This window comes from Leptinotarsa decemlineata, unplaced genomic scaffold, assembly GCF_025532065.1.
Source record: "Leptinotarsa decemlineata unplaced genomic scaffold, Ldec_3_MD MMD2_tig00026345_RagTag_RagTag, whole genome shotgun sequence".
NCBI classification, from domain to species: domain Eukaryota; kingdom Metazoa; phylum Arthropoda; class Insecta; order Coleoptera; family Chrysomelidae; genus Leptinotarsa; species Leptinotarsa decemlineata.
Genome location: NW_027412696.1, coordinates 2,867,101 through 2,890,817, shown reverse-complemented (window position 1 = coordinate 2,890,817; position 23,717 = coordinate 2,867,101). Strand labels below are relative to the sequence as shown.

Here is a 23,717-nt window from a genome sequence, read left to right as displayed (position 1 = left end):
TAGTAGTTGTCCTTTTGCAGTGGGAGCTGCTGAGAGATAAGAAGTGATTTTTTATCCAGAGATCTAGAGACGATTTGATAACAAAAAACCATTAGGACTTTTGCGTGTCTTTGGTGATGTGTGTTTGTGTTTTCTGTGAATTCCATAAGTGGGGTTTACTTAAGAAGAGTTGTTGTACAGTATTTATTCTGAAAACTGTTATCGGTTTAATTTAAGTCCTTTGAGCTACCTAAACAAAAGATTCGTTCATAACAACGGAAGTCTGAACTAATTCCACTCAAAAAACGTATACAAACAAAACTGTTATCATCTGTTGATAGTCTTATTCCAATCCACACACTTCATTACTGTCATTTACGACAATGTAGTATACGCTTAACTGTTGAAAAATCCATTTTGGTCACATCGTTCTATTGTACTGAGAAATTCTATTACCTCCGAAAATATTTTCTCATTTGTACAGCTTCGGATGACAATTATTTCTTTCAATTTATAGACCTCTCATTCACCGGATAAAAGTACGTGCAGCTAATATTTGTGCTTTCGATGAAAATAATTGGTGTTCGGTCTTTGTTGTATTGTGGTCAGAAGCTATTAGACTCGGCCAATTCTATTAGGGTATTAGTGATATGGGTAATGAAAGAAAAACAATATCTTGCGTTGTTGACCGAAAGTAATTGATATGACGGGGCGATGTATCTGAAAGCAATATATTTACCACATGTAAACAGAATTTCCGCCATTAATGGAATGATGACAGTTTTCAAACAAATCAACTGTTACTCTGGTGTAGTTGTTTTTACCCAATATCGAGTTTCGTCATTACATTTTGGCATACAGTGGGCAATTTGAATTAGCTACTAATGAACTGACAAAATTGTTTTTGTATAAATTTCATGAACTGTTGAGACAACCGAGATTTTATGAGAAATTGGGTCAATATTCTTGAATTTTCAAATGAAGAATGACACTATTCGGTATGTGTGTATGTGAAAATTTACATTTCTGAATTAAAATTTATAAAATGGAATTGAATGTTCCTTGAAGAAAATCCATGCTGAATCATTCAAGTAACACTTCATTGGGAACTTTTCACTGAGCAGTTTACAAAATCGCAATACGTGACTGAATTCTACTTGATTTGTGCTTTATTTAGTAACAATTCGAATCATATGACCTTTTACCTACCCACTGTCTAATAACTTTACATGAGTTCAGGTGGAGAGTAATTGGAAGTTTTCGAAAATTATAAACAACCCATCAGATGAACATCTAATGAACTAATTACCAATGATCATATCAGAAAATTGATTCAACAGTGGGGGAGAATTCAGTTCTATTTGTGCTTGAAGTATGTATCAACGAAAGATACATACGTGTAAGAAAATAATATTTCGAAATAAAATCTCGAAATAATCATTTTTAATAACTACCTACACCGTAGGTACTGGCGAACGCCTGCTGTAAAACAACTCCTTTCCTGCTAATACCACTTTGGATATTGAATTATATTTATCCAGCAGCAGGACCATGCTAAAATATATAAAACCTCCATCTGGGAGAGAAAGTCAACTAGTGACAGCTCCATCTCGTGAACAAGTCCCCAAGCGAGAAATAAACATTCCATGTACCAATACTCTAACAGAGAACAAGCTGATCAAACTGGAAACAGATCAATCTGATCTTCAACACAGATTAGATTGACTGGTGGTTCTTGCCTTTTCTTTTGGAATGAAAGAACATAGAAGTAATTTGTTGAATCTGAAAATCAATTCTACCACTAACGAGTGGCCAAACAGCTCGAAACCGGTCTGCAAGTGTGTTCCAATAATTGAAAATCTATTGCGGCAGTTTTATCGCCAACAGCATATGCAGGAATAACTTCTGTGAAGAATCCTGCACTGAAACCTGTCGGATATAATCCAACCTCATTCGTTGTATTAGCCAGGGGAGTAGTTGTTTTCTGATAGGTGTCAGTCCATTAACCTACTGTGTAGGGAGTTGAGACTGACCTGAACGAATTGTTCTTTCAGATGATTTGATTTATAGCCAGTCTTCAACTACGCCCACTGACTATATGTGACAGTTATTAGGCGGCAAGGACTTAAGTGGTACGGCCAATTAGCCTAGTGTATTTCCTACTGGGATTGGATATGATACTGCTTAAATCTGTCTATTTTTTCGTTAACCAGCTGCCGCACCCCTACGAACTACAACCTTCAGAAGTCGAAACTTGTGCGGACTAAGGATTACAAGGCCTTACCTTTTAACGTGTGATTCCTAACACGGGCTGGACTATCGCAAGTGAAAATCGATCATTCAGACTGGGGCTTGAACCACCAACCAACACGGCAGTCAATTCGAGTGAGTGAACAAAGCACACACGTCGAACCGCCTACTGGATGTATACTTCGGAAGTATTGCTCACAGTAGATCCTACATGAACAACCATCAATCTAGTTAATCGACGAATTCAGCATTACATAACCTTGTAGATAAAATCACCAGAGTTCTCAACAATGGAGAGATTACTGTGGCTGTATTTTTAGATATCGATGGGGTAGTTGAAAATGCATCACCTAATCTATCAGATAAGCCTTGGCATAAAAGTAGAAGGGCTTCCTCAAGGCAGGAAGCTAGCCTCTTCTGTGGTCACTTCTGATAGATAGTCTATAAAGATGAGTAAATATGCAAGCTTGTGGAGATAGAAGGTGTGAACATCGCAAAGACTACGCCGAGAAGGGTAGTCAGTAATATCTTTCGAAAATGCTGGTCTGAGTTCATAGTTGATGCCAGAGGGAGCACATATCTGAAAACTCTAGCAATTTCTTTCCATAGTGATTTTTTATTTTCAGCGAAGGTGAATATCCTTCATAGAACACTCACCAGTTCTACACAAGCCATGATTGTTTTTATATACATGTCGAAGAATCTGTGAAAAAATTTTGGAATATAGGTTATGCCCATCCGGAAGTCTTTCTAGACCTATCTCCGTTCTACAATTTTTCAGAAAGGTAGGGGATGTATGGAAACATACAGAATTCTGCATATTGCCTTCTGCATTGAACAATCTCATGACGAGCGAAGTAGACTACTATTTCGAAAGTTACAGCATTCAGAAGGAAAGGCAGAATTAAATGGTCTCCATGGTCACCAGAACTATCATAGACCTCAATTTTTCCATTGAATACTCAGTAGTGAAATCTATGGAATACTAGCGATTGAGTTTTTCAGAGTATTTTTTTCATAACACGATTTTTTTTCAACCACATGGGATTGGAATATTTCAAGTTGATTCTTGACCTCGCCTGAGTATGAAAGTGGTTGAGTTACGAATACTGGAATATGGATATTTTCTTTCCGTTTCTTTTCGTTTTTTTTTAATTCAGAAGACTTGCAGATTCAACTCTAGAATCTAAATAACTTTAGATTATGTTTATCCGTCTCTGCAAGTTGATTTCATGAAGAAGTCGTTTTTCAACTAATGGCTTTTTATGATATGAGTGTTAAAAATAAGGTTCCATTTTGTGAGTGCAAAAGTTTGCGAAACGAGCGTAGCGAGTTGAGCAATTTCACGAACAAAATAAAACTTATTCATAACACAAATATCGTACAAAGTTTTCTGTAAAACTTTCCTGTTTTCATAACAAAATAGATACATTTGATATTTTCATAACAACACATTTTGACATCTCTTGTCAGTTAACTATTTTTATGTTATAGCATTTGCTGTGAAGTGTCAGGTGACGCCGAATCACCTTCACCAACAAACAGTATTGTTTACAGCTCACGCGTAATAATCAAAGTCACATTTGAAGTTCTTGCTGGTATTTGATGTCTTGCATAATGAAGAACAAAAGTGAGGAATTGTGTGTTCCCGGCGATATTGAAGAGGCTGTAAAAAGAACTTCAATTGAATTGTTACTAAAAAAGTCGGCTCAACAGTACGGCATCGCATATTCTAATTTTCTTAGCTGGTGTAGACTTAAAAACGACGACAGTAATTTCAGCGAAACCGTCTTCTTTGCCTATCTAGAAGAGAAATCAAAAATATGGAACATGTCATCTTTGTGAAGCAAGTTTTCAATGATAAAGTCGAGTTCGTTCGTTAAAAATGGAGTTAATACAAGCATATCATTATAAATGAGGCGCCAGATGAAAAATATTTGATGATGAAAGTTGGTACTATTTTTGGAATATATGGAGCCTACCGGTGTGAAGAGCTGTGCCATTTATTAATAGAAGACATTCACCTAATGACTTAATCATTGATTGTTCAAATTCCAAATAAAAAAACGAAAAAAGGTCGTTCTTTTTGCATTATTGGAAAAACATTGACTATTTTAATAAATACGTTGCATTACACCTTTTTGTCATCAATCATCAACGTTTCTTTCTGAAATAGTCAAATTATGAATCCAGTGCTAACCCAGTTGGTATAAATACCTTTGGAAAAATGCCCTCTACCATTGCTGAGTTTCTGAACCTTCCAGAACCAAAGGAATATACATGTCACTGTTTCAGAAGTTCTTCTGCTTCTTTGCTAGCATAATCAGAAGTGAATAAAACGGATATCAAGAAGCACGGAGGATGGAAGTCCACAACAGTTCCTGAAGGTTACATCGATCAAACTATTTCCTATAAAAGGGCTATTGCTGGAAGAATAATCCCAACAGCTAGCTCCAGCGTCACAGCATCGTCCTCGTTACTTCAAGAATTGAATGTTAATGGCCATGAAATTATGAATTTGTCAACTCAGCTAGTTCGAATAAATCACATGGCCCTTCAATATTGCAAGGTATTAATATCAGCAGTTGTTCTAATTGTACTTTTCATATTAAATTATAATAATAATTAAATTAGTGTATGTAATATATAATACATTTGTAACAGAATTTAATTGTATCTATATCTATTGTTCATAATAAAACTTCCTTGAAAATTGAATAATTATATTTTATTTATTGATAGTTGGTCGGAACAAATCCTGTTAAACATATTTTTAACGGGCTACTCTCTGAAGATCATCGCTTAATACTTTTAACATAAAAATGCCACTTTTAATGATAGTCGTACAAAAATCTTTTTAACACACTACTTTGTAAACATCATCTATAAATACTCTTGACAATCATTAAAAATGTCACTTTTAATGACAGTTGTACAAAAATAATTTTTAGAAAGTGCAGTCAAATGTGTATTCAGTTGAAACACGTTTGAAAACTTCCTGTTTCATTCAAAACTTGGCAATCTGATTGAATAATACCTCAACATAATCCAATTTTGATTTATCGATTTGTTATTTGAACAGTCATTATTGAAAGGTGACACTGAAACCTTTAGCGTAAAATAAATCCAATTTGATCCATATCCTGAAGACATCTTTCGGTGTTTTGGAAAAAGTGTTTGTTTTGGAGTTGATATTTTCAATATTGAAACCATTTTTCCTCAGTGAAGATAATTTTCAACAAATTGAAAGATCAAATGCGGTAGTAGACTGAATTTTGAATATATCCTGAATTCAATGATACATAAAAATACCAAATAACAAAAAATATCAGAAATGTAAAAATGGATTTCTTAAATACTAAATTGGAATACTTTCGGGAGTGTATGAGTACTTCATTGCGCAGAATCTTTAGTAAATTCAAGACATCCTTCAAACGAGAGAGAAAGATGAATTTATCTTAGTGGGATCCCTCAGAACATATTGAGCACATAACCAAAATATACTATTCAACTCATATTCGCTACATATTTCACAATTTTTCATTGTTAAATTGTGTTATTTGGAAAACAATGAATTATGTTGACATGACATATAATGACATATTTCTCAGATTAAGGTTGGTTTTCAAATATTTCAGTAGCACTACGAACTCACGAGCTATTCACAGGAAAAAATCTCCGATTCATTGAATTGCATTTCAGTATAAAACAAAAATTTATTGTGACCGAGACCCCAATGAAACATTCCACCATCGGAATTTTCGAATAAATTGGACAACAAACAGCCAAAATAAATCTATAAATTCTTTTAGGAACGGCACCATAAAAATGAAAGCTCATAATTTTTTCGACCATAAAATATGAGTTCGCGGGGAATTGTATTGAGATATTATTATGTTGCGGATAAGGAATAAGTGAATGACAACTCGTGACTGAAAAAAATGGAATCAATATTAGTTGGGTGCGTGAAACGCTAGTAGAATATTGAATGAACAGATAAGTAATAATATTGGCAAAGTATTATTGCTATTTTGACGTATTTGAAATAAATTGGCAGAGAAAAATGGCGGATACTAAGAATTATAAATTACAGAATGAAGAGTTTTAATAATTCAGTGAAATAACGTACGAGTATGTATGAAGTATTATTTTCATTCAACTGTACTGTTCGGTATTAACCTGTTCTTGTAAGTGAGTTCAGGTATGGTTATTATTATTATTATTGTTAACATTTTATCATTGGCGACACCGGCTTTAATACTCACACGTGGAGGTTGGAGGGACAGTGGTGAATGCAAAAGACAGCAAGCAAGACGTGTGTTCCGCTAAATGTTTTGTGAATTGAAAAGTATAATAATGTACCGCCAAAAGCAGCATCCTTCAAGATTTCTTCAACATCGCTATTGGGGTACCTTACGATCACATATTTGGAAGTGAAACCAGATGGCAAAGAGATTTTCCAGAAATATATGATGTTGGTGTTGTCCATCATTAATTTCTGAAATGTATTTTCCTTAAATATCCAACAATCAGCCCACATACTGTGAATACAGTCCTTATCGAAATAAGCAAAATTGACAAAACAAATTACCTGAATATAAGCATGACATATATTAAATAACATCCGTCAGATATTTGTGCAAAAGTCCTTATAGAAAGTAAATCTTACAAAAATTTCTTGATGTCCAAAACACGTTGCAGTGTCATAATATCAGCTAAGGTAGTGGAATAACAATATTGTGAATTGAATTCCAAGTATTTTTTATTTCTCAGTTTTCTTGTCAGTTTTGTTATCCAGTGACAACTTTTTTTGAGCAGATAACCATTTACGGACTGATATATGATCAGCCTGCAAAAATTGTTTCTGTTTTTGCACAAATTTCTCCCCGATGTAATTTAATTATTCATGAATGTAAATGTTCTGTAATGAACATTTGAAACTTCATTAAAGATACAGGTTTCTTTGTAAATTTGCTTCTGCTCATTATTATATGTTTTGAAACGGGTTTTATTAAGCTTTTCCTGTTTGTTAGTTTGTGTTGAATTGGTACACATATTTAGTTTTGATGACAATACGACTCGTACAACTTAATAAATTCTGTATCATTGAATATCCAACATGGTCGCAGCTACAAAATGGCGGATTACATATTGTTTCACAACTTCCTCAATATGGGTATCAGATGACAGGGCTTGACTTATAAAATAGTGGTACACTTTGAAAAATATATGAATTCACGATGGCCGAAACTACAAAATGGCGGATCATATATTTTATCATAACAACCTGAATATGGGTATCAAATGACAGGGCTTCACTAGTAGAATAAAAGTACACTCTGGAAGAGATACAAAATCAATATGGCGAAATACATATTTTCCACAAGTATCTACCACAATATGAGTATAAATGACCAAATGTGACTAGTAGAATGTTAGTAAGAAATATGCAAACTCAAGATGACCGCAGCTACAAAATGGCAGGTTACATATTTTTTCACAACCACCTCAATAGGGGTATCGAAAGACAGGGCTTCACTAGTAGAATATTAGTAGACTTTGAAAAAGATGCGAGTTCAAGATGCAGCTACAAAATGGCGGATTACATATTATCTTGTAATATTGAGGCACTAAATGAACTGAACAGAATGAGAGAGTTGAGTAACAAAATGAAAAAAAAAAACATGGAAATACATTTTTATGTGAAAAGGCTATATTCAAAAAAAGATAATAATGATGTAGATAATGTACTTGAAACTTGAACATAATTTGGAAGGTCCTAGGTAGCAGTCATCACACCACAATCCTTAGTGATCTACGGTATTGACCAGTGAATAAAATGAAATCGTAGTATTTACAAATTAATTTTTTTTAAATTTATTTTTCCATCTGATCAATACTGTACATTGCTGAGGCACCATAATGAAAAGTAACGAAGTAACTTGTGAAATCATCAATTCAATGATGTGTCAACACCTAGTACTGTTTCTATTCAAATTCTAAGGGTGGAAAGGTCCCCAAGGGGCAAAGCAACTGGTGTAAGGGTTGTAAAGATGTCTCCAATTCATATAATGAATTGTCTCCATTCATAAAAAATATTTAAAGGAAAGAAATGTTTAGATTTCTACTTTTTCTTTCCAAACGTTCATGTGTAAATTAGAATTCTTGAAAAAATATATAGGCTTCTTTCTTTTTTGTATAGGAAAAAATATGTTCATTATACTGAGGATACACTACAAAAACACACTTTTGTCTATTTTCCACTATATTTCTTTATTGTTGACCGGTTTCGGCTACTACACCATTTTCAAAACTAACTGATTACATTTAAATCTGAGTAGTTCATACCTATGTTGCTTATTCTATCATAAATGATTTGATATACCTGATACCCGGTACCTGCGTTTCATATACCTGTAAAATCCATGAACATAACAAAGCTTTCAATATAATGTAGGTTTTGGGATTTGGATTATAGGTTCAGGAGAGGACTATTACGTAAATCAAGTTGTTCGTTGAGGACAATAGAATTGGGTTTTTTCTTTGACCTGTTTATTTCCATAGATTCCAACAGATTCATCATTTTCCCTTTTTCGCATGTGTGTAGCATCTTTAAATTATCTTTATCTCTTTTATTTTTCGAATTTTAAAGATGTTCGTACATTAATGATTTTTTATCCGAAATGACATGTTCGTGGTACCGTGTATCAAAATTTCTCCCAGTTTGGCCTGTATATATGGCGGGGCATTCACCACATTCTATTCGATATATACCAGATCTCTTTCCTTTCTCTAATTTAGGTTTGGCATTAAATAATATGTTTCCTAAATTTCCGTTGGATGTGTAGGATGTTTGTGAATTGAATTTTGAGAGATAATTTTTAATATTCTCGGAGATTCTACCAGCATAATTTATACTAACATATTTGTGTTCTGGTCTTGTGGAAATTGAGTATAGTTCTTTCATTATTGATTTTTGTTGATATTTCATTATTATATTGTTAACTAGAGTGGTAGGTATTTTGTTATTAACTGCTATTTGTTTAATGATTGCGATTTCACTTCGGAGGTTTGACAAACATTGCATTTGACAAAAAAAAATAAAAATCACTTTCGTAATGACAAAATTGACAAAAAACATCACCATAAAACAAAATTGGGTGGTGAAATATGATTGAATAATGAACTTAATATGAGAAACAAAAGATTCTTCGCCCCAAATTTTTTGTGACAACCTGTATATACTACATATGTGAAACTGATTCAACAAATATATTTTGAGTACTAATTTCTTCAATCTGACGATTGGAACAAATTTTTAATGAAATTAGGTATTTTCTTCTGAATTATATCTCATTCATCCTAATGTGAATATCTAGTGAAAATGAAGCAGAATAAATGTTTGGGAAATATTGTTTCATACACTCTATTTAAAATTGATTCTAATTTGAGGTTTGGGACACTCAAGATTTTTTGACGTGAACAGATGCAGCTTTATCAGAAATCCACAAAGTGGAATGGGCGTCCTTTTGATACTAAGTATTTCAATTCTCCATCTAATAACACTGTTTCATTTTTGAAAATTAAATCAGATATTCTTAAGTGATCGGCAGTTCTATATTCACCTCAAGAATCTACTAAACAAATGAACAATACAAGTATTATAATTTTTAGAAAAAAAATGTAAATTTCATCCAACCCTGATATCTCTCTTCTCATTCAAATGTTGAGATGATTTTTCGCACTGAAAAAGGTTTTTGATGATGCTTGACTGGAATATGGAATTATTTTCATTTATACCGACCCCTAAAGCAATTTTTGTAGAAAAATTATTAACACCCTGAAAACAGATCACCAATTCAAATCTTTTTTTAATGATCAAATTAAGTAGGTATATTTTTCCCAAAAATATATCCTGAACTACTTGAAGTAATTATAGTGGGATACTGCATATGGTTCTAAAGAATTGTATTTTTCATTGACAGTGTGAAACTCAATAACGTATTTCATTCCAGAATTTTATATGGAATAGAATGGCATCTGATAAGTTTTTTTGAGTATTTTCGCCTTCCACAAAATAAAAACTATAACGGATATTTTTTTGATGTGACAAAATGAACGCAAATTTCGAAAAACATTATCTCTCTTATATAAGTAAGTGATTTACTGATTATGAAGACGGATTTTCGTCTCCAATCTTTGAGATTACGATCAATGAATTGGACTGACGAATTTTGATTGATATATTTCACTTCTTACTAGACCAATATTGGAGTGAACTTCGGGTGGAATCTAATTAAAACTACAGAATTTGAAAAGAACAGATGAACGAATAATTTACCAGTAAGACTACATTACAAGAGTTAGTGTGTGTGAAAAAGTAAAATCTCCGGTTTTTTCCAGAAGATCTGTATTTTTCGCGTTTGGAAAAAATAGTATGTAAATTGAAAGGGTTATATTTTCAGGAGTGATACATTTTTAGGAAAGAAAGTTTTTGGCTTTCTACTACTCCATCTGGTTACAAAAAAAAATTGGGAATCTTCCGAAGAAAGGAAGGAAGTAATCGATTTTAAAATAAGTAACTATATACATGGATATGTAGATCATGCAAAGAAAAAACTTTCAGAAAAAAACTGAAAGGAAAAGCCTTCCTGAAACAGCTAGTTTCATATAAACATTGAATTACATGAAAGAAAATTTATTTCGAAACAAATACTTTTACATGAACACTGAATCATACAGAAGACACTATTCTCTACTCAGTTTGCATTTCAAACATTCGTTATGGAATAAATTCAGATATCATTCATAGGTTTATTAACTCCTGAATGAATGGTAAAAATTTGCACTTACATGGAACACTGTCATCCTCACTGGTAGACATGTGTCTGAAAGTTACTTCTTTGCATGATCTACACATCCATATACAGCGTTATTTATTTTGAAATTGATTACTTCTTTCCTTTCTTTGGAAGATTCCGAATTTTTTTTGTAACAAGATGGAGTAGTAGAAAGCCAATAACAAATGTGTACTTATCCATGTTTCAGTCAGGGAAAAAGAGTTCTGTATAACTCGCATAGTTGACAAATACCGATATAGTTCCGATAGGATAATAATAACAAAATCAAAATGATAATACTCAGTGAGACAGCATGAATGAAGGGTCCGTATTCCCTTTTTTGTATACATCAAAGTTCAAAACAAGATAAAAACCACAATAATGCTCATGGGCTCAAAAAATCATTCGCCTTTTTTGTCGAACTGAAACTCGTCTTTGAATGATCCAAGCTGCTAATTTCATTTCTATTTACTTTTCAATTCATTGTTGCAAAAAAACTCAATGACTTACTCATCAAAATATTCCATTTTGATTTCCTGTTTGAAGAGGAACGGTAGGTCCAACATGGTGAAATATAAATACACACGAATATTCGATATTTAACCGAATTGACAGTTTGGTCAGTGATAACTCCCGGCGAACGATAGACTAGTGTACCGAACAATAAAATCAACAAATTTCTACTGGAAAGTCCATATGCGCATGGGTGTTGAATGAATACGGGAGTTTGTGACACGTCAGAATGGTAAACAAAAAAAGGATTCAGCAAAAACTACAGAAATGTCAGAATAATCAGCTGATTTGGTAGGTATTCCTGCATATACAAGATGATTGAAAATTGAGTTCTCATGCAAAAAATGTTATTTGATTGATTTTTGTTGAAGAAATAGGTGATGTGCATTCGATTCTTGTGAATTATCGTTACCTACTGACCAAGAATAAATTTTACTAACATCACCAAGTTGCACAACAATGAATCTGAAACATTCTTCTCGAGCAATGTTTTTGCCAAACCGAGTTGGCATTATGAGAACTCCAATGAGTTTTGATCACGATGTTTGTTGAAGGAATTTTTATCGTTTCTTGATAGTGCCAACTTTGCGAAACATTGAACCATTATTCGCTTCGATCAAATTATATTACAGGTTTTTTAGGACCTCTTTTTCGTGAGTTACCAAGGTGATCGATATTTACAAGGGAAAGAGTTGGCGACAGATGATTGAAATGAGTTTTCAGATGATTTTTTCTCAAAAGAAGAATATCCAGTGACAAATGAAGACTATTGAAGAAGTGTTTTAATACATGGAATGTTTCTTTGTCGCTCGGGGCTTTGTTCACGAGATGGGAGATGGAGCTATTACTAGTTACCAATCTTTCTCTTAGATGAATATTTCGTAGTTACAGTCGAGCCGCGTTGAAATTAATCGAGACCCAGGCACATTGATGTCACTGTACTGATGAGAGATAATTTTCCAAAATTTGTCTGTAGGTGATCTATTCGATCAATTTCAGCACGGTTCTGCTGCTGGATGAATAAAAAACATCTGCAAGACTAACCTCTGCATGTGTGCCGGGACATGCAGACGTGACCATAAGCAAAGACGAGTTCAACAGCAACAAAGTTACTACGTGATTTGTTGCTTCAAAATGTTTTCGCGACAAAAATAGTTTCTGAGAAAACAAAAGTGTTCATTATAGAATTCTGTAAAATGGCTGATAATTCTTCATTATACCCCTTTTTGAGTTGATCATACTTGAAAATTCAAAAGAAAGGAATCAACGTTATTTCTGTGAATCATCTCATTAGCAAACTAATAAAAAATATCCAGAATAGTTATTGTTTTTGTGTAAAATTGTGTCCAGTATTCAGAAATCTAATCATGGTGTTTGCATTTTCATTTGTTGCAATATACTTGGGGACGGTAATGAATGGAATATCGAACACCTTTCTTCATTTTCACTAGCTATTATTGGCATGTAATTTTTCCTGCTTTTGTCTTCATTGAATCGGGCACGTTTCAGGTATCCACGTCCATGACAAGTTCCGGGTTTTGCCGTGGTCTTCTTTGGTTATAATCTCCAAACGTTTCCAATGCAACTGCGGCAGTCATCTTCAGTGGCGTGGTCAAAGTACTCTTCTTGACGTGTCTGTGAATGAAACGATAGCTAGGCAAAAACTGGTTTATTTTACTTCCTCTAAAACTTGTAAAGTATATTCATTTTGAATAAATATATCGTGTGATTTTCTACTTCCTCCTCTTTTTCAAAATTATTCACTAATAATAATTTACAACAAATACTATTGTGAACCTGAAACTAATCCAAATGATTTTACTTTTGCCTAACATAAAATAATAAAACACCTTCCTTTATTCACATTTTTGAATACATCGTGTGGTTACATATATGAACTGGTTTTATTATTATTCCTTTACAAATTTTATTTTCTACAAATATAACATTATTATTGCTACCTTCCAAAATTTACGATTCTTCAACTACAGAATTATCATTTGTTTTTTCTTCTGGAATGATAGCTAGAAATCTCCTTCGTCTTTCTATAACTGATCCATTATCCAACCTAACTTTTTATGACCTATGTCTAACCTTATCTATAACTTCTCCCGGTTGCCATCTAGAATTAGTACCCTGAATCATTATTTTTGTATCCTTTTTCAACTGTGGTGAACTTTTCTTGTTTTTTTTTTATTATAATAGTAACTTTGTACTATTCTATACTATGTTCCATAGGAATTATGCCTCTTAATCTTCTTGACAAAGTTGTGCTGATGAACCAATTTCATTTGGAACTGGAGTATTTCTATACTGCAACAGGGTCAAATACAAATCTTTTTGATCATCCCTATTTTTGCTAAGAATATTTTTTGAAATTTGCACAGCGCGTTCTACCATACCATTACTTTGTGGATATGAGGCTGAAGAAGTTTGGTGGTTAAATTCCTACGTCTTAGCAAATGACTTGAATAAGTCAAAGGAAAATTGTGGACCATTATCAGAAAATAAACTTTTTGGTATGCCGTGACGAGCAAAAAAACTCTTCAAATGCATTATTACATTTACAGCAGTTGTATTCGTATCAATTCTACGTATTTTGAAAAATAGTATAGGACAATCAAATACTACTTTTTGTCTAGTTCAAAAAAATCACACCCTAATTTTTACCATGGCTATGATGGTACTTCGTGTGGACATAATGGTTCTTTCATTTGATATTTTCTGTATCTCATACATATAGAACGATTACCTATGAAGTGGTTGATATCCCTAGTCAGTGTTGGACAAAAAACACATTCTACTGCATAATTTTTTGTTTTTTTCTTGGCTCTGATGACTGTAATGCAATTTATGCATAGTTGCATTCACAAATTTTTTATGAATAGCAATTTTTTGCCAACATAAAGCATATCGTTGAATTCTAGCAGATCATTTTCATTTCGAAAAAACAATTGATGTTATTTATCATTATATTTATTAATATTTTGTGGCCACCCATTTTGCAAAAAAAATCGTATTTTTGTGAAGTCAGAATCCAAATATGTTTCTCTTTGAATGTCTTTCACAAACTCAGACTCAAAATTGTTTTGTATTTTCAGCATGCATACTTGAGCCTCTATATCCACACTCATGTCATCATTTATTTTTGTATTGTTTGTATATGCTCTGGATTAAATAAGACAATTGATCAACACAAAAAAAAAGTCAAATAAGAAGTGTGACCATCCTACCGACTACGCCATGAAAATGAAACGATAGCTAGGCAAATACCGGTTTATTTTACTTCCTCTAAACATTTAAAGTATATTCATTTCAAATAAATATATCGGGTGATCCTCTACAGTGACAACTGAAACTGTTTCATAATCTGTAATATTTTACTCGTCATCATTTAATCATTGAGTAATGTATTATTATTGCACACTACTTGTTGAACTCGACCAAATGGTCTATTTTTCGTTCCGAGCAATGAACAATCACTTTTTGTAATTATTTCTCAACACCGTTCAGTTTCAGTATTTGACTGAAAATCTTAGTAGCTAATTTGTGTCAGTCACCCATCATCAATCTATTGAACCTCTGACATGTGTTAATCACCGGTTGCCTTGGTTAATCTGAACGACTGAATATCTGACAACACCACAACTTTTATCTAAAGAATGATGCCAACCAATGTCGTTTCATTTTATGATAGCAGAATAAATTGATTTCTGGTAGTTTCGACATCAACTTAATATTGTTCACAAGGCAGCTCTGAGACAGTGGTTGATGTTCTCATAAACCGGAGAAAATGATCGCTACACAAAATTTGAGTTAATTAATAGTTCTTCTTCCGAATGAAAGCTATATTATTCAGGAATGATATATGCTACTCGTTTATCCCGATATCTCCACAGGATCGTAATCTACGCTATGAATTGATGATATTCTTTAGTTCACGTGTACGAAGTTGCGGGTAAAAGCCATTGTATTGGAAAAAATTCATCCTTATAATGAAAATTTGTCAGTTTCAATTATAAATACTTCAATTTGTTGAAGACAAATCGTAGGCTTGAACTATGTTTCACGATAAGAATCACAACTTTGAATTGCACCAGTGTGGGTAGTTAGTTGAGTATATGACTTCAGAAAAAAAAAATCGTGGGGTTTGGTTTCGTATGAAAATTATGCGACATTGGTTGAGACTGCTGCGTATGAAGCTGACCACGCGACCGACCAAGCTATGATCTGAGGCAAGCGAGCAGCAGATACATTATTGTTAAACGCACTCCACATAAAAGTGGGTGGTGTGCAGTATTCGGAAGACACCGAGGCTCATTAGATCACTGCAGTTTTTTAGTAATCTTCAATTTTTTTCAAAAATGAAATATAGCCTATGAAACTCGCTGATGATTAGCTTCTATTGGCCTAACAAATACTTTTGACAATTTCACGACGCCTTTAATAAATACGAACTTTTTGCAAGTTTTTCATTTGAAATTTTTGTCAGTCACTCACCCTGTTCAAAATAACCCGTATATTTATAGTTATTTATAAGTTATTTTGATGAATCATTATTAATGTATTTCGAATAACGCAATCGAGAAACATGGAGAATCAAGAGCTGTTGCGCTTGATATTTCTAAGGCCTTTGACCGTGTGTGGCATGAGAGTTTGCTGGCCAAACTTTGATTCTATGGCCTGTCGGATCATTTTTGTATATGGCTCTTTAGCTTCCTAAAAGAACGTTTCCTGCTAGTGGCCGTCACCATCAAGGCTGGTGTTCCCCAGAGATACGTATTGCCTCCAACCCTCTTTTTATTATACATCAACGATTTATTGAAAAAAAAACAGGAATCCAATATGTTTCTTTACTGACGAGGGCTACGGAGGCACATTTTCACCGGCAGCATGCGGTTGCAAATCTTAATGAGGATATGCAACCAAATTGGGGTGAAACTAGCCAGGTTAATTTCAATGCCTCAAAAACCCAGGCATCGGTTTTCTCCAAGAAGATAAATGTCTCCGTACCGGATATAATAATGTCAGGTCAGACAATTCTGCTTTCTACTTCGGCAAGTTTGTTGGGGGTTAAAATGGACACCAATATGTCTTGGCACAATCTTGTCGCTGGAATTGCAAAGGCTGCTTCTCAAAAGTTTGGAACCAGAAAACTGTACACACCTCAGCAACTTTTGATGTTTTATAAAGCTCAGATCAGACCTTTTTTGGAGTATTGTTCTCATGTATGGAGCTCTGCCCTCAAACATACCTTAAGTTGATGTATTCCATCCAGAAAAGGGCTATCCGCTTGATTGGAGACGCGAACATCACGTGCAGCCAACATAGCATGGAACATCGAAAAACAGTTGGAGATTTGTCTCTCTACTATAGATACTTTCACGAAAAGCATTCAAGTGACTCGCCACATTTGATTCTACCAAGAGCAGTACATATCAGAACTTCACTGTTTAAGAACTCTTTCATCTGGAGAACTGCGTTTATGCGGAATAAACTTCCTGAGGACGTTTTTCCAAATGTATTCAAATCTCAAGCAATTCAAATCCAATGTATATCACTACTTTCTCACAGGCACAGAGCGCCTCAAGTATTTTCCTGTAGTGCTTGTGATTTGCACCTCTGACAAGTGCTAATCACTGGCTGCCGTCATTATTCTCAACGACTAAATATCCAACACCACAGCTCTTCTCTAAAATCCGATTTCACCCTCGATACAACCGGCCATCGTCACCCCCAGGGGCACATTCTCCCCCGTCGTGCCCAGAACAGCACCACTTCCCCCGATTTCCCAATCCTATCCCGACCATAGCGCCAAATAACCGGAAATGGGGACTAGGGGCTCGCTTTGAACGACGTTCGTTCCTAGGGTTGGAGGGTTGGAGAAAGGGAGAAACTACTACTCGAAAGCTTATTGCTCAGATGTACATTTCGCGGAAGAAATCAAGCGATTTGTGCTTGAGACAAGTACTTTGTTGTTTGTCCGGGCTCGATTTAGGCGAGTTTGATTGATATTATGTACAGGGCTATGCTCGGGAAATTGAATAATACACGGAAACGTCGAAAGCGGAAATGAAGATATTCGAGACGAGTAAGACGTAGTTTCTTTTGGTTCATTGAAGAAAAAACTTCAGACCTGGAATCATAGAATATTGAATAATTTTTTTTGGTGTTCACATCCAATTATTATTTTTTTGAATATTCAATCGTAATTATAAATATTTCATGTTATTATCTAATATATTTTGGACGATGATTTAACGAATTTCAAAATTTTTTAAACTTTGAAAAATCAATAATAGTGATGTTTCGCGTTGATATTTCTATTTTCGAAACCAACTATATTAAGAAATCAAAATTAAAAACAAAAGTATGAGTTCCTGTTACGAAATCAACCGACTTATAGTGAATCTACATACCTCTGTCGAGTATGGATTACTTCAGATTTGATGTATGTAAACCAATCTATCTTATAAATAGTTGACATCTCGTAATTGTTATAAAAATTGACTATACCACTTTTGTCAAATTTTCAACTATTCTACAAATAATATTTACGAAGATAATCAAATATAATTCCTGTTAAATTACCAGAAGGTATATTAGGAACATTCGATTTCTTGAAAGCAGCTCAAGAATCTTCCAATTGTGCTTTTAGATTTTCAATAACTCTGTCCGATTTTTTCCTCAATATCCTAATGATCTCGAATTACAATTGAATTATTTTGTTTCAGTATCAAGTTCTTCACCTCAGTTGAGGATGAAATACTTTCTTTTTTAGTGAATAGTTCTATTTATTTCCTGTGAAACTAAATACTATTTATTCACATATAGTCAGTGGGCATACTTGAAGACTAGCTATAAATCAAATTATCTAAAGGAACAAATCGTTCAGGCCAGTCCCAACTCCTTACACTGTAGGTTAATGGACTGACACCTATCAGAAAACAACTACTCCCCTGACTAATACCACGAACAGGTTTGGATTATCTTCGACGATTGTCAGTGCGGGATACTTCACTGAAGTTATTCCTGCATATGCTGTTGGCGATACATCTGCCGCAACAGATGTTTCCAAAGAAAAAATACATAAAAAAATTCGTGTCTTTTTCTCTCAGAGGTCTTAACTTGTGATAGTTAAGGATCAACGATTAACCTTCCAGCGACTAACTGCGTATCCTAGCACTGGTTGGGCGAAACGCAGCGAACATCAATCATTCAACAGTTGGGATCGAATCAACGTTCAGAGCAGATGTTCGAAAGAGTGAAACAAACCAATTACGCTAACCAACCGCTCATAGTCTGAAATCACAAAAAAATATTTACGATATTATGAATGAAGAAACAAATATGAATGAAAAAAATTACTCATAAATGTTTCAAATCTGAATAATGAAACAAAGTGTCATCATGAATGCCTATACAAGCACAGATATGCTGATAGAAAAAGAGTACGATGGAAATATCAGTATCAAATCGAGTCGACAGTGATAATTATTAACAATTAGGATGCTTCAAAAGTGTTTTCCGTTTTAATGTCATGTTTTTTTGTAGCTCCATATCTCAATAAATATTTATTCTACTGTCTTGCGGTATATACTGATCGATAGTGAATTTTGTAATTTATACATTGATGCTGTTGATTTTTTTCAATTTTGTATTTTTAGACGCTTTTTGGCTTATTACTATTAACAATTAACAATTCTCGTACAATTTTTATCTACGAATTCAAATTGGACCAAAGCGCTGCCAAAGCAAACCGAAAAACCAACTAGGCATTTGGCAATTATAGTGTTAATGAACGCACTGTTAGGTGTTGGTTTACGAAATTTCGTTCTGGGGACTGACCCGTCATAAACAGTGCGTGGGATGACGGAAGAACTTGGCTTCAGCCTTCATGCGGTTTTTGATGGTTCAAACGTATTGAGAAGATCGAAACGCTCAAAAAGTGGATTCCACACGATTTGAAAGTTAAAAAAAATAGTCACGTTTCAAGGTATGTTATTTTTTACATTTGCCAAACAAAACGATCCTTTTTTGTATCGGATCGTTACAACACCAGAAGACGTTCAGGGCACTGTTTGTACACCAATGAGCTACCCAAACACTTCTCAATGGCATAAACTCGGCAGTCAGCTTCTGATGTGATCCACTATTACTTTCTGCAACAGGGACAAACGATCAGCAGAGTCCTGCTGGGAGGAAACCAATGAAATGTACCCAATTTGAGTAAACAGCAGCCGGCACTGGTCAGCAGAAGAGGTACGATTCTGCCTCACGACAACGCCTTTCCATACGTTTCACAAATCACCGTCCGAAAATTAAACGAATTGAGCGTCGAAGTTTTGTTCCATCCTCCATACTTCCCAGACCTCTCGCTAACCGACTGCCATCTTCTCAAGCACTCCAATGAAGTTCTTACTGGTAGAATCGTCACCAATCAGGACTAGACAAAACCGGCCTTCGTCGACTTTTATCAAGTCCCGATCTTCATAGCGACGGAATTATTCGAATTGGCTTACGTTGGCCGAAGTAACTGATTGAAATGATGCTCATTCCAATTGAATGAGTATTCACTGAGATATTACATTTTGAAGTAGACTCATAAAAACGGACAAAACTTTTGAAGTAACTTAACACTATTGATTATGTCTGTTGCTCCTTTTTTGGGAAAAATTTCGAGCACTACAGGAAAATTCTTAAGGCTATCTTAGAGCGGTGCCTGTGCCAAAGTAGTGAGAAGTTTGAGGTGTACTGAGTTGACCTCCAAATCGATGAGCAGCTACAGTCCGTCGCGTATTTTTGATTTGTATCGCTCTTGGTTGAATCAAATGTGCCAAATCATTTGAACAACTCCCGTGAAAGTATCTATAGAAGAGAGACGACAAATCTCCAACCTTTCTTAGATGTTCCAGACTATCAAGGCTGCAAGTGATGTTCGGGTCTCTAATCAGGCGGATGGCTCTTTTCTGGATGGAATCCAGCAGTTTCAGGGTATGTTTGGGACGGAGCTCCATACATGAGAGCAATACTCCAAAGAAGGTCTCATCTGAACTTCATAAAGCATCAAAAGTTGCTGAGGTGTGTACAGTTTTCTGTTTCGGAACAGTGTTCCAAACTTTTGAGGAGCAGTCTTTGCAATTTCAGCGACATGTGCCAAGACATATCAGTGTCCTTTTTAACCCCCAACAAACTCATCAAAGAAGGAAGCAGAATTGTCTGAACTGACATTATCATATCCTGTTCGGAAACATTCATCTTTATGGAGAAAACCGATGCCTTGGTTTTTGTGGCATTGAATTGAACTTGGTTGATTTTACTCTAATTGGAAATTACTTCTAGATCCTAATTAGGATATTCAACCTCCTGCTGCTGTTGAAGATGTGCATCTGCTGCTGATGTCTTTGAATCCAAATGGAATGGCGAGACAAGTTTGCTGTAGTCAGCAAAGCAATCGATTGGATTCTTAGTTTTCTCTAATAAGTCACTGATACACAATAAAAAAAGGTTAGAGACAATATGGATCCTCGGGGAACACCAGGTGAAATTGATGGTGAAATGAGTCGAGAGGTATCCATCGACAACCACTTGCAGGGAACGTTCTTTTAGGTAGCTGAAGAGCGAATAGCTCTTGACTCTCTATGTTTCTCGATTGCGGTATTCCTAATATGGGTGACATACGACAGAAGGTCGCCTTTATTTCCGAAAACCATATTGATGATCGCTGAAGATGTTGATGTCTTTCAAAGATTTGAGGATATGGTGGTTCACGTTTACTTCAACACGAAGTGAACGAAAAGAAAAATACCCCAGATTCGTGCTTTACACAGAAGAAAAGTGAGTTTGAAAAATATAGGCAGTGTGAATATCAATACTACATTTCCAACCGACTGACAACTGCATTCCGTATAAATTCAAAACAAAACAAAACCGTATTGATACAATACAACTTCGTAACTCATTGGAATATTCATCAACAACTGAAAGGCTAAAACGGGAAACAAATCATGTACGAATCGTTAGAAAAGGGCACTGCGGAAAATCGATGTTAAATTTCCCAAAAGTTTCTCAATTTCGTTAATGAAGTCGTTACTTATAGTAATGACATCGCAGGTTATAACTTGCTCTATTTAATTCAGTTTTGTGCGTCTTGACAGTACAACGGTTGTTTTCTGGAAAATGTTAGGGTGGAAGTTTTCATTTGAGAGAGTTTTCAATGCTATAAGAAACGATTTGTAGATTCATCTCGAGATTATGTTTGAAGAAAATTGATTTCCATCAATCATCTGAACATTTGTTAAAGTTTTTTTTTTCTGAAAGACGGTGTGAATAATTACTATTTATTTTTGCCAATGCTTGATGAAAGTCCATGATGAACATATTTCACTATTGTCAAGCTATAAAAATCAAAATATCCTAGTATAACATGCTGATGAATTTCGGAAAGTGCATAAAAATTGTATCAGTTCATTTTAAGAATGATATTTGATTCAGAAATTTGGATATTTGTTGCCACTTCCAGTTGGTACTCTATGAAGGGCAAGATTGGAGGTTTTCCGTCATACATTCAAAAATAATCAGAAATGTATCGCTGTATACTTTGACCAATGTAAGGCATTCAACATAGCATGGCATCATAAAATTATCAAAACTTTAGTATCCTGGGGATATCAGGGCAATATTTTGCCTTTTTTTGAGAATTTTATTTCTCAGAGATATTTTCGAGTCAAAGTGGATGGTGTATTATCATCATCAAGATACGTAGAGAATGGGATACTGCAGGGCTCTGTAATAAACCCCACTTTATTCCTTGTGGCCATTAATGATGTGCTACAAAATCTGCAGAAACCAGTTCAGGCAAGACTTTTTGCTGATGATTTAATAATATTTGTGAAGGGGAAAATATTCAAAATATGGTCAATATTCTGCAAGGGGAATTAAATAAGTTAGAAGACTGGTTAAGGAAAAGCGGTTTTCAATTTTCTTCCAATAAAACTTAATGTATTATCTTCACGAAAAGACCGAATAAAATCCAAAATCCACCAACCTTAACTCTCAAGAATGAAACACTAGGATACACAAATGAAATAAAATATTTGTGATTGATATTTGACCAGTCACTGTCATGGAAAACCTATATTGAATATCTTGTCACAGTGTGTCAAAAAAGGCTAAACCTGTTGAAATGCTCAACAAATAAACAGTGGGGCGCAGATGATAGGACATTATTGACTTCATATAGAACTTTAATAAGGTCAAAATTAGACTACGGCTGCATATGCTACTCGTCTGTTTCCTGAAGCACCCTTGAAGCTCTGGATACAATACATAACAACGCACCCAGAATAATCTCTGGAGCATTTATTACAAGCCCGGTTGACACCCTACTCTGTGAACTTGGAGAGTTACCTTTAAAGCTTAGAAGACATCAACTGACACTATCATATGCAGCCAGGCGACAAGCCCATCAAGCTCGACAACCCTTCATTGTACCAGTCACTCCCACTACAAAAGCAAATATTCCATTTCATGAACTAAAAATGCTTTCCCTCAACCTCATACAGATGCAAGAATTTCCACAAATCCAATCCAAACTTTCAAAAACAACTCATCCATGGCGTATTTCCTTACCGAATAAGCTACTATCCATGAGCAAAGCAACCACAAATCCCCAGCTGATCCAAGCTGATTACCAAACTATAATATCTGAATACCCACTTCACTAGAAAATCTTCACTGACGCCTCAAAAACAACTCGTGGTATAGGATGTGCATTCGTAACGAACGTGACCGCCTGTAAATTTTCTTTACATGAATCTGCCACTATTCTCACTGGAGAACTTTATGCCAACTATAAAGCTCTTTCCTTCATTAAAATGACACCCGGTAAAGAGTTTTTGATAATTACGGACTCAACTCTACTTATTTTTTTGTCGAAAATATATACCCATCACGTACTGGTAAATATGATTAAAGAGGAGATGAAACAACTAGATAACAGGACAGTAGCCCTCCTATGGGTTCCTTCACATACTGGGATTTCTGGAAACGATATAGCCGATAAACCTGCCAGAGAAGCTGTAGAACATCCAGCATTTAATATCAGTATGAAAGCATTGCCGATAGATCTCAAAT

General features: G+C 34.6%; 1 protein-coding gene across 7 annotated transcripts in view; it reads right to left on the bottom strand.

The window, feature by feature from the left end:
* Positions 1 to 23,717, bottom strand: part of LOC111505991 (CUGBP Elav-like family member 1) — a 901,046-nt gene that overhangs the window by 403,663 nt on the left and 473,666 nt on the right. The window contains exon 1 of one of the 7 annotated variants that reach the window (XM_074183778.1): positions 11,580 to 11,740. The exons of 5 other annotated variants lie outside the window; for them this stretch is intronic. In XM_074183778.1, the coding sequence (XP_074039879.1) occupies positions 11,580 to 11,635 (56 nt within the window). In that variant the 5' untranslated portion in view covers positions 11,636 to 11,740. Of the gene's footprint in view, positions 1 to 11,579; positions 11,741 to 23,717 lie in introns of those variants that run through there. One more of the 7 variants, XM_074183780.1, reaches the window with a different exon arrangement.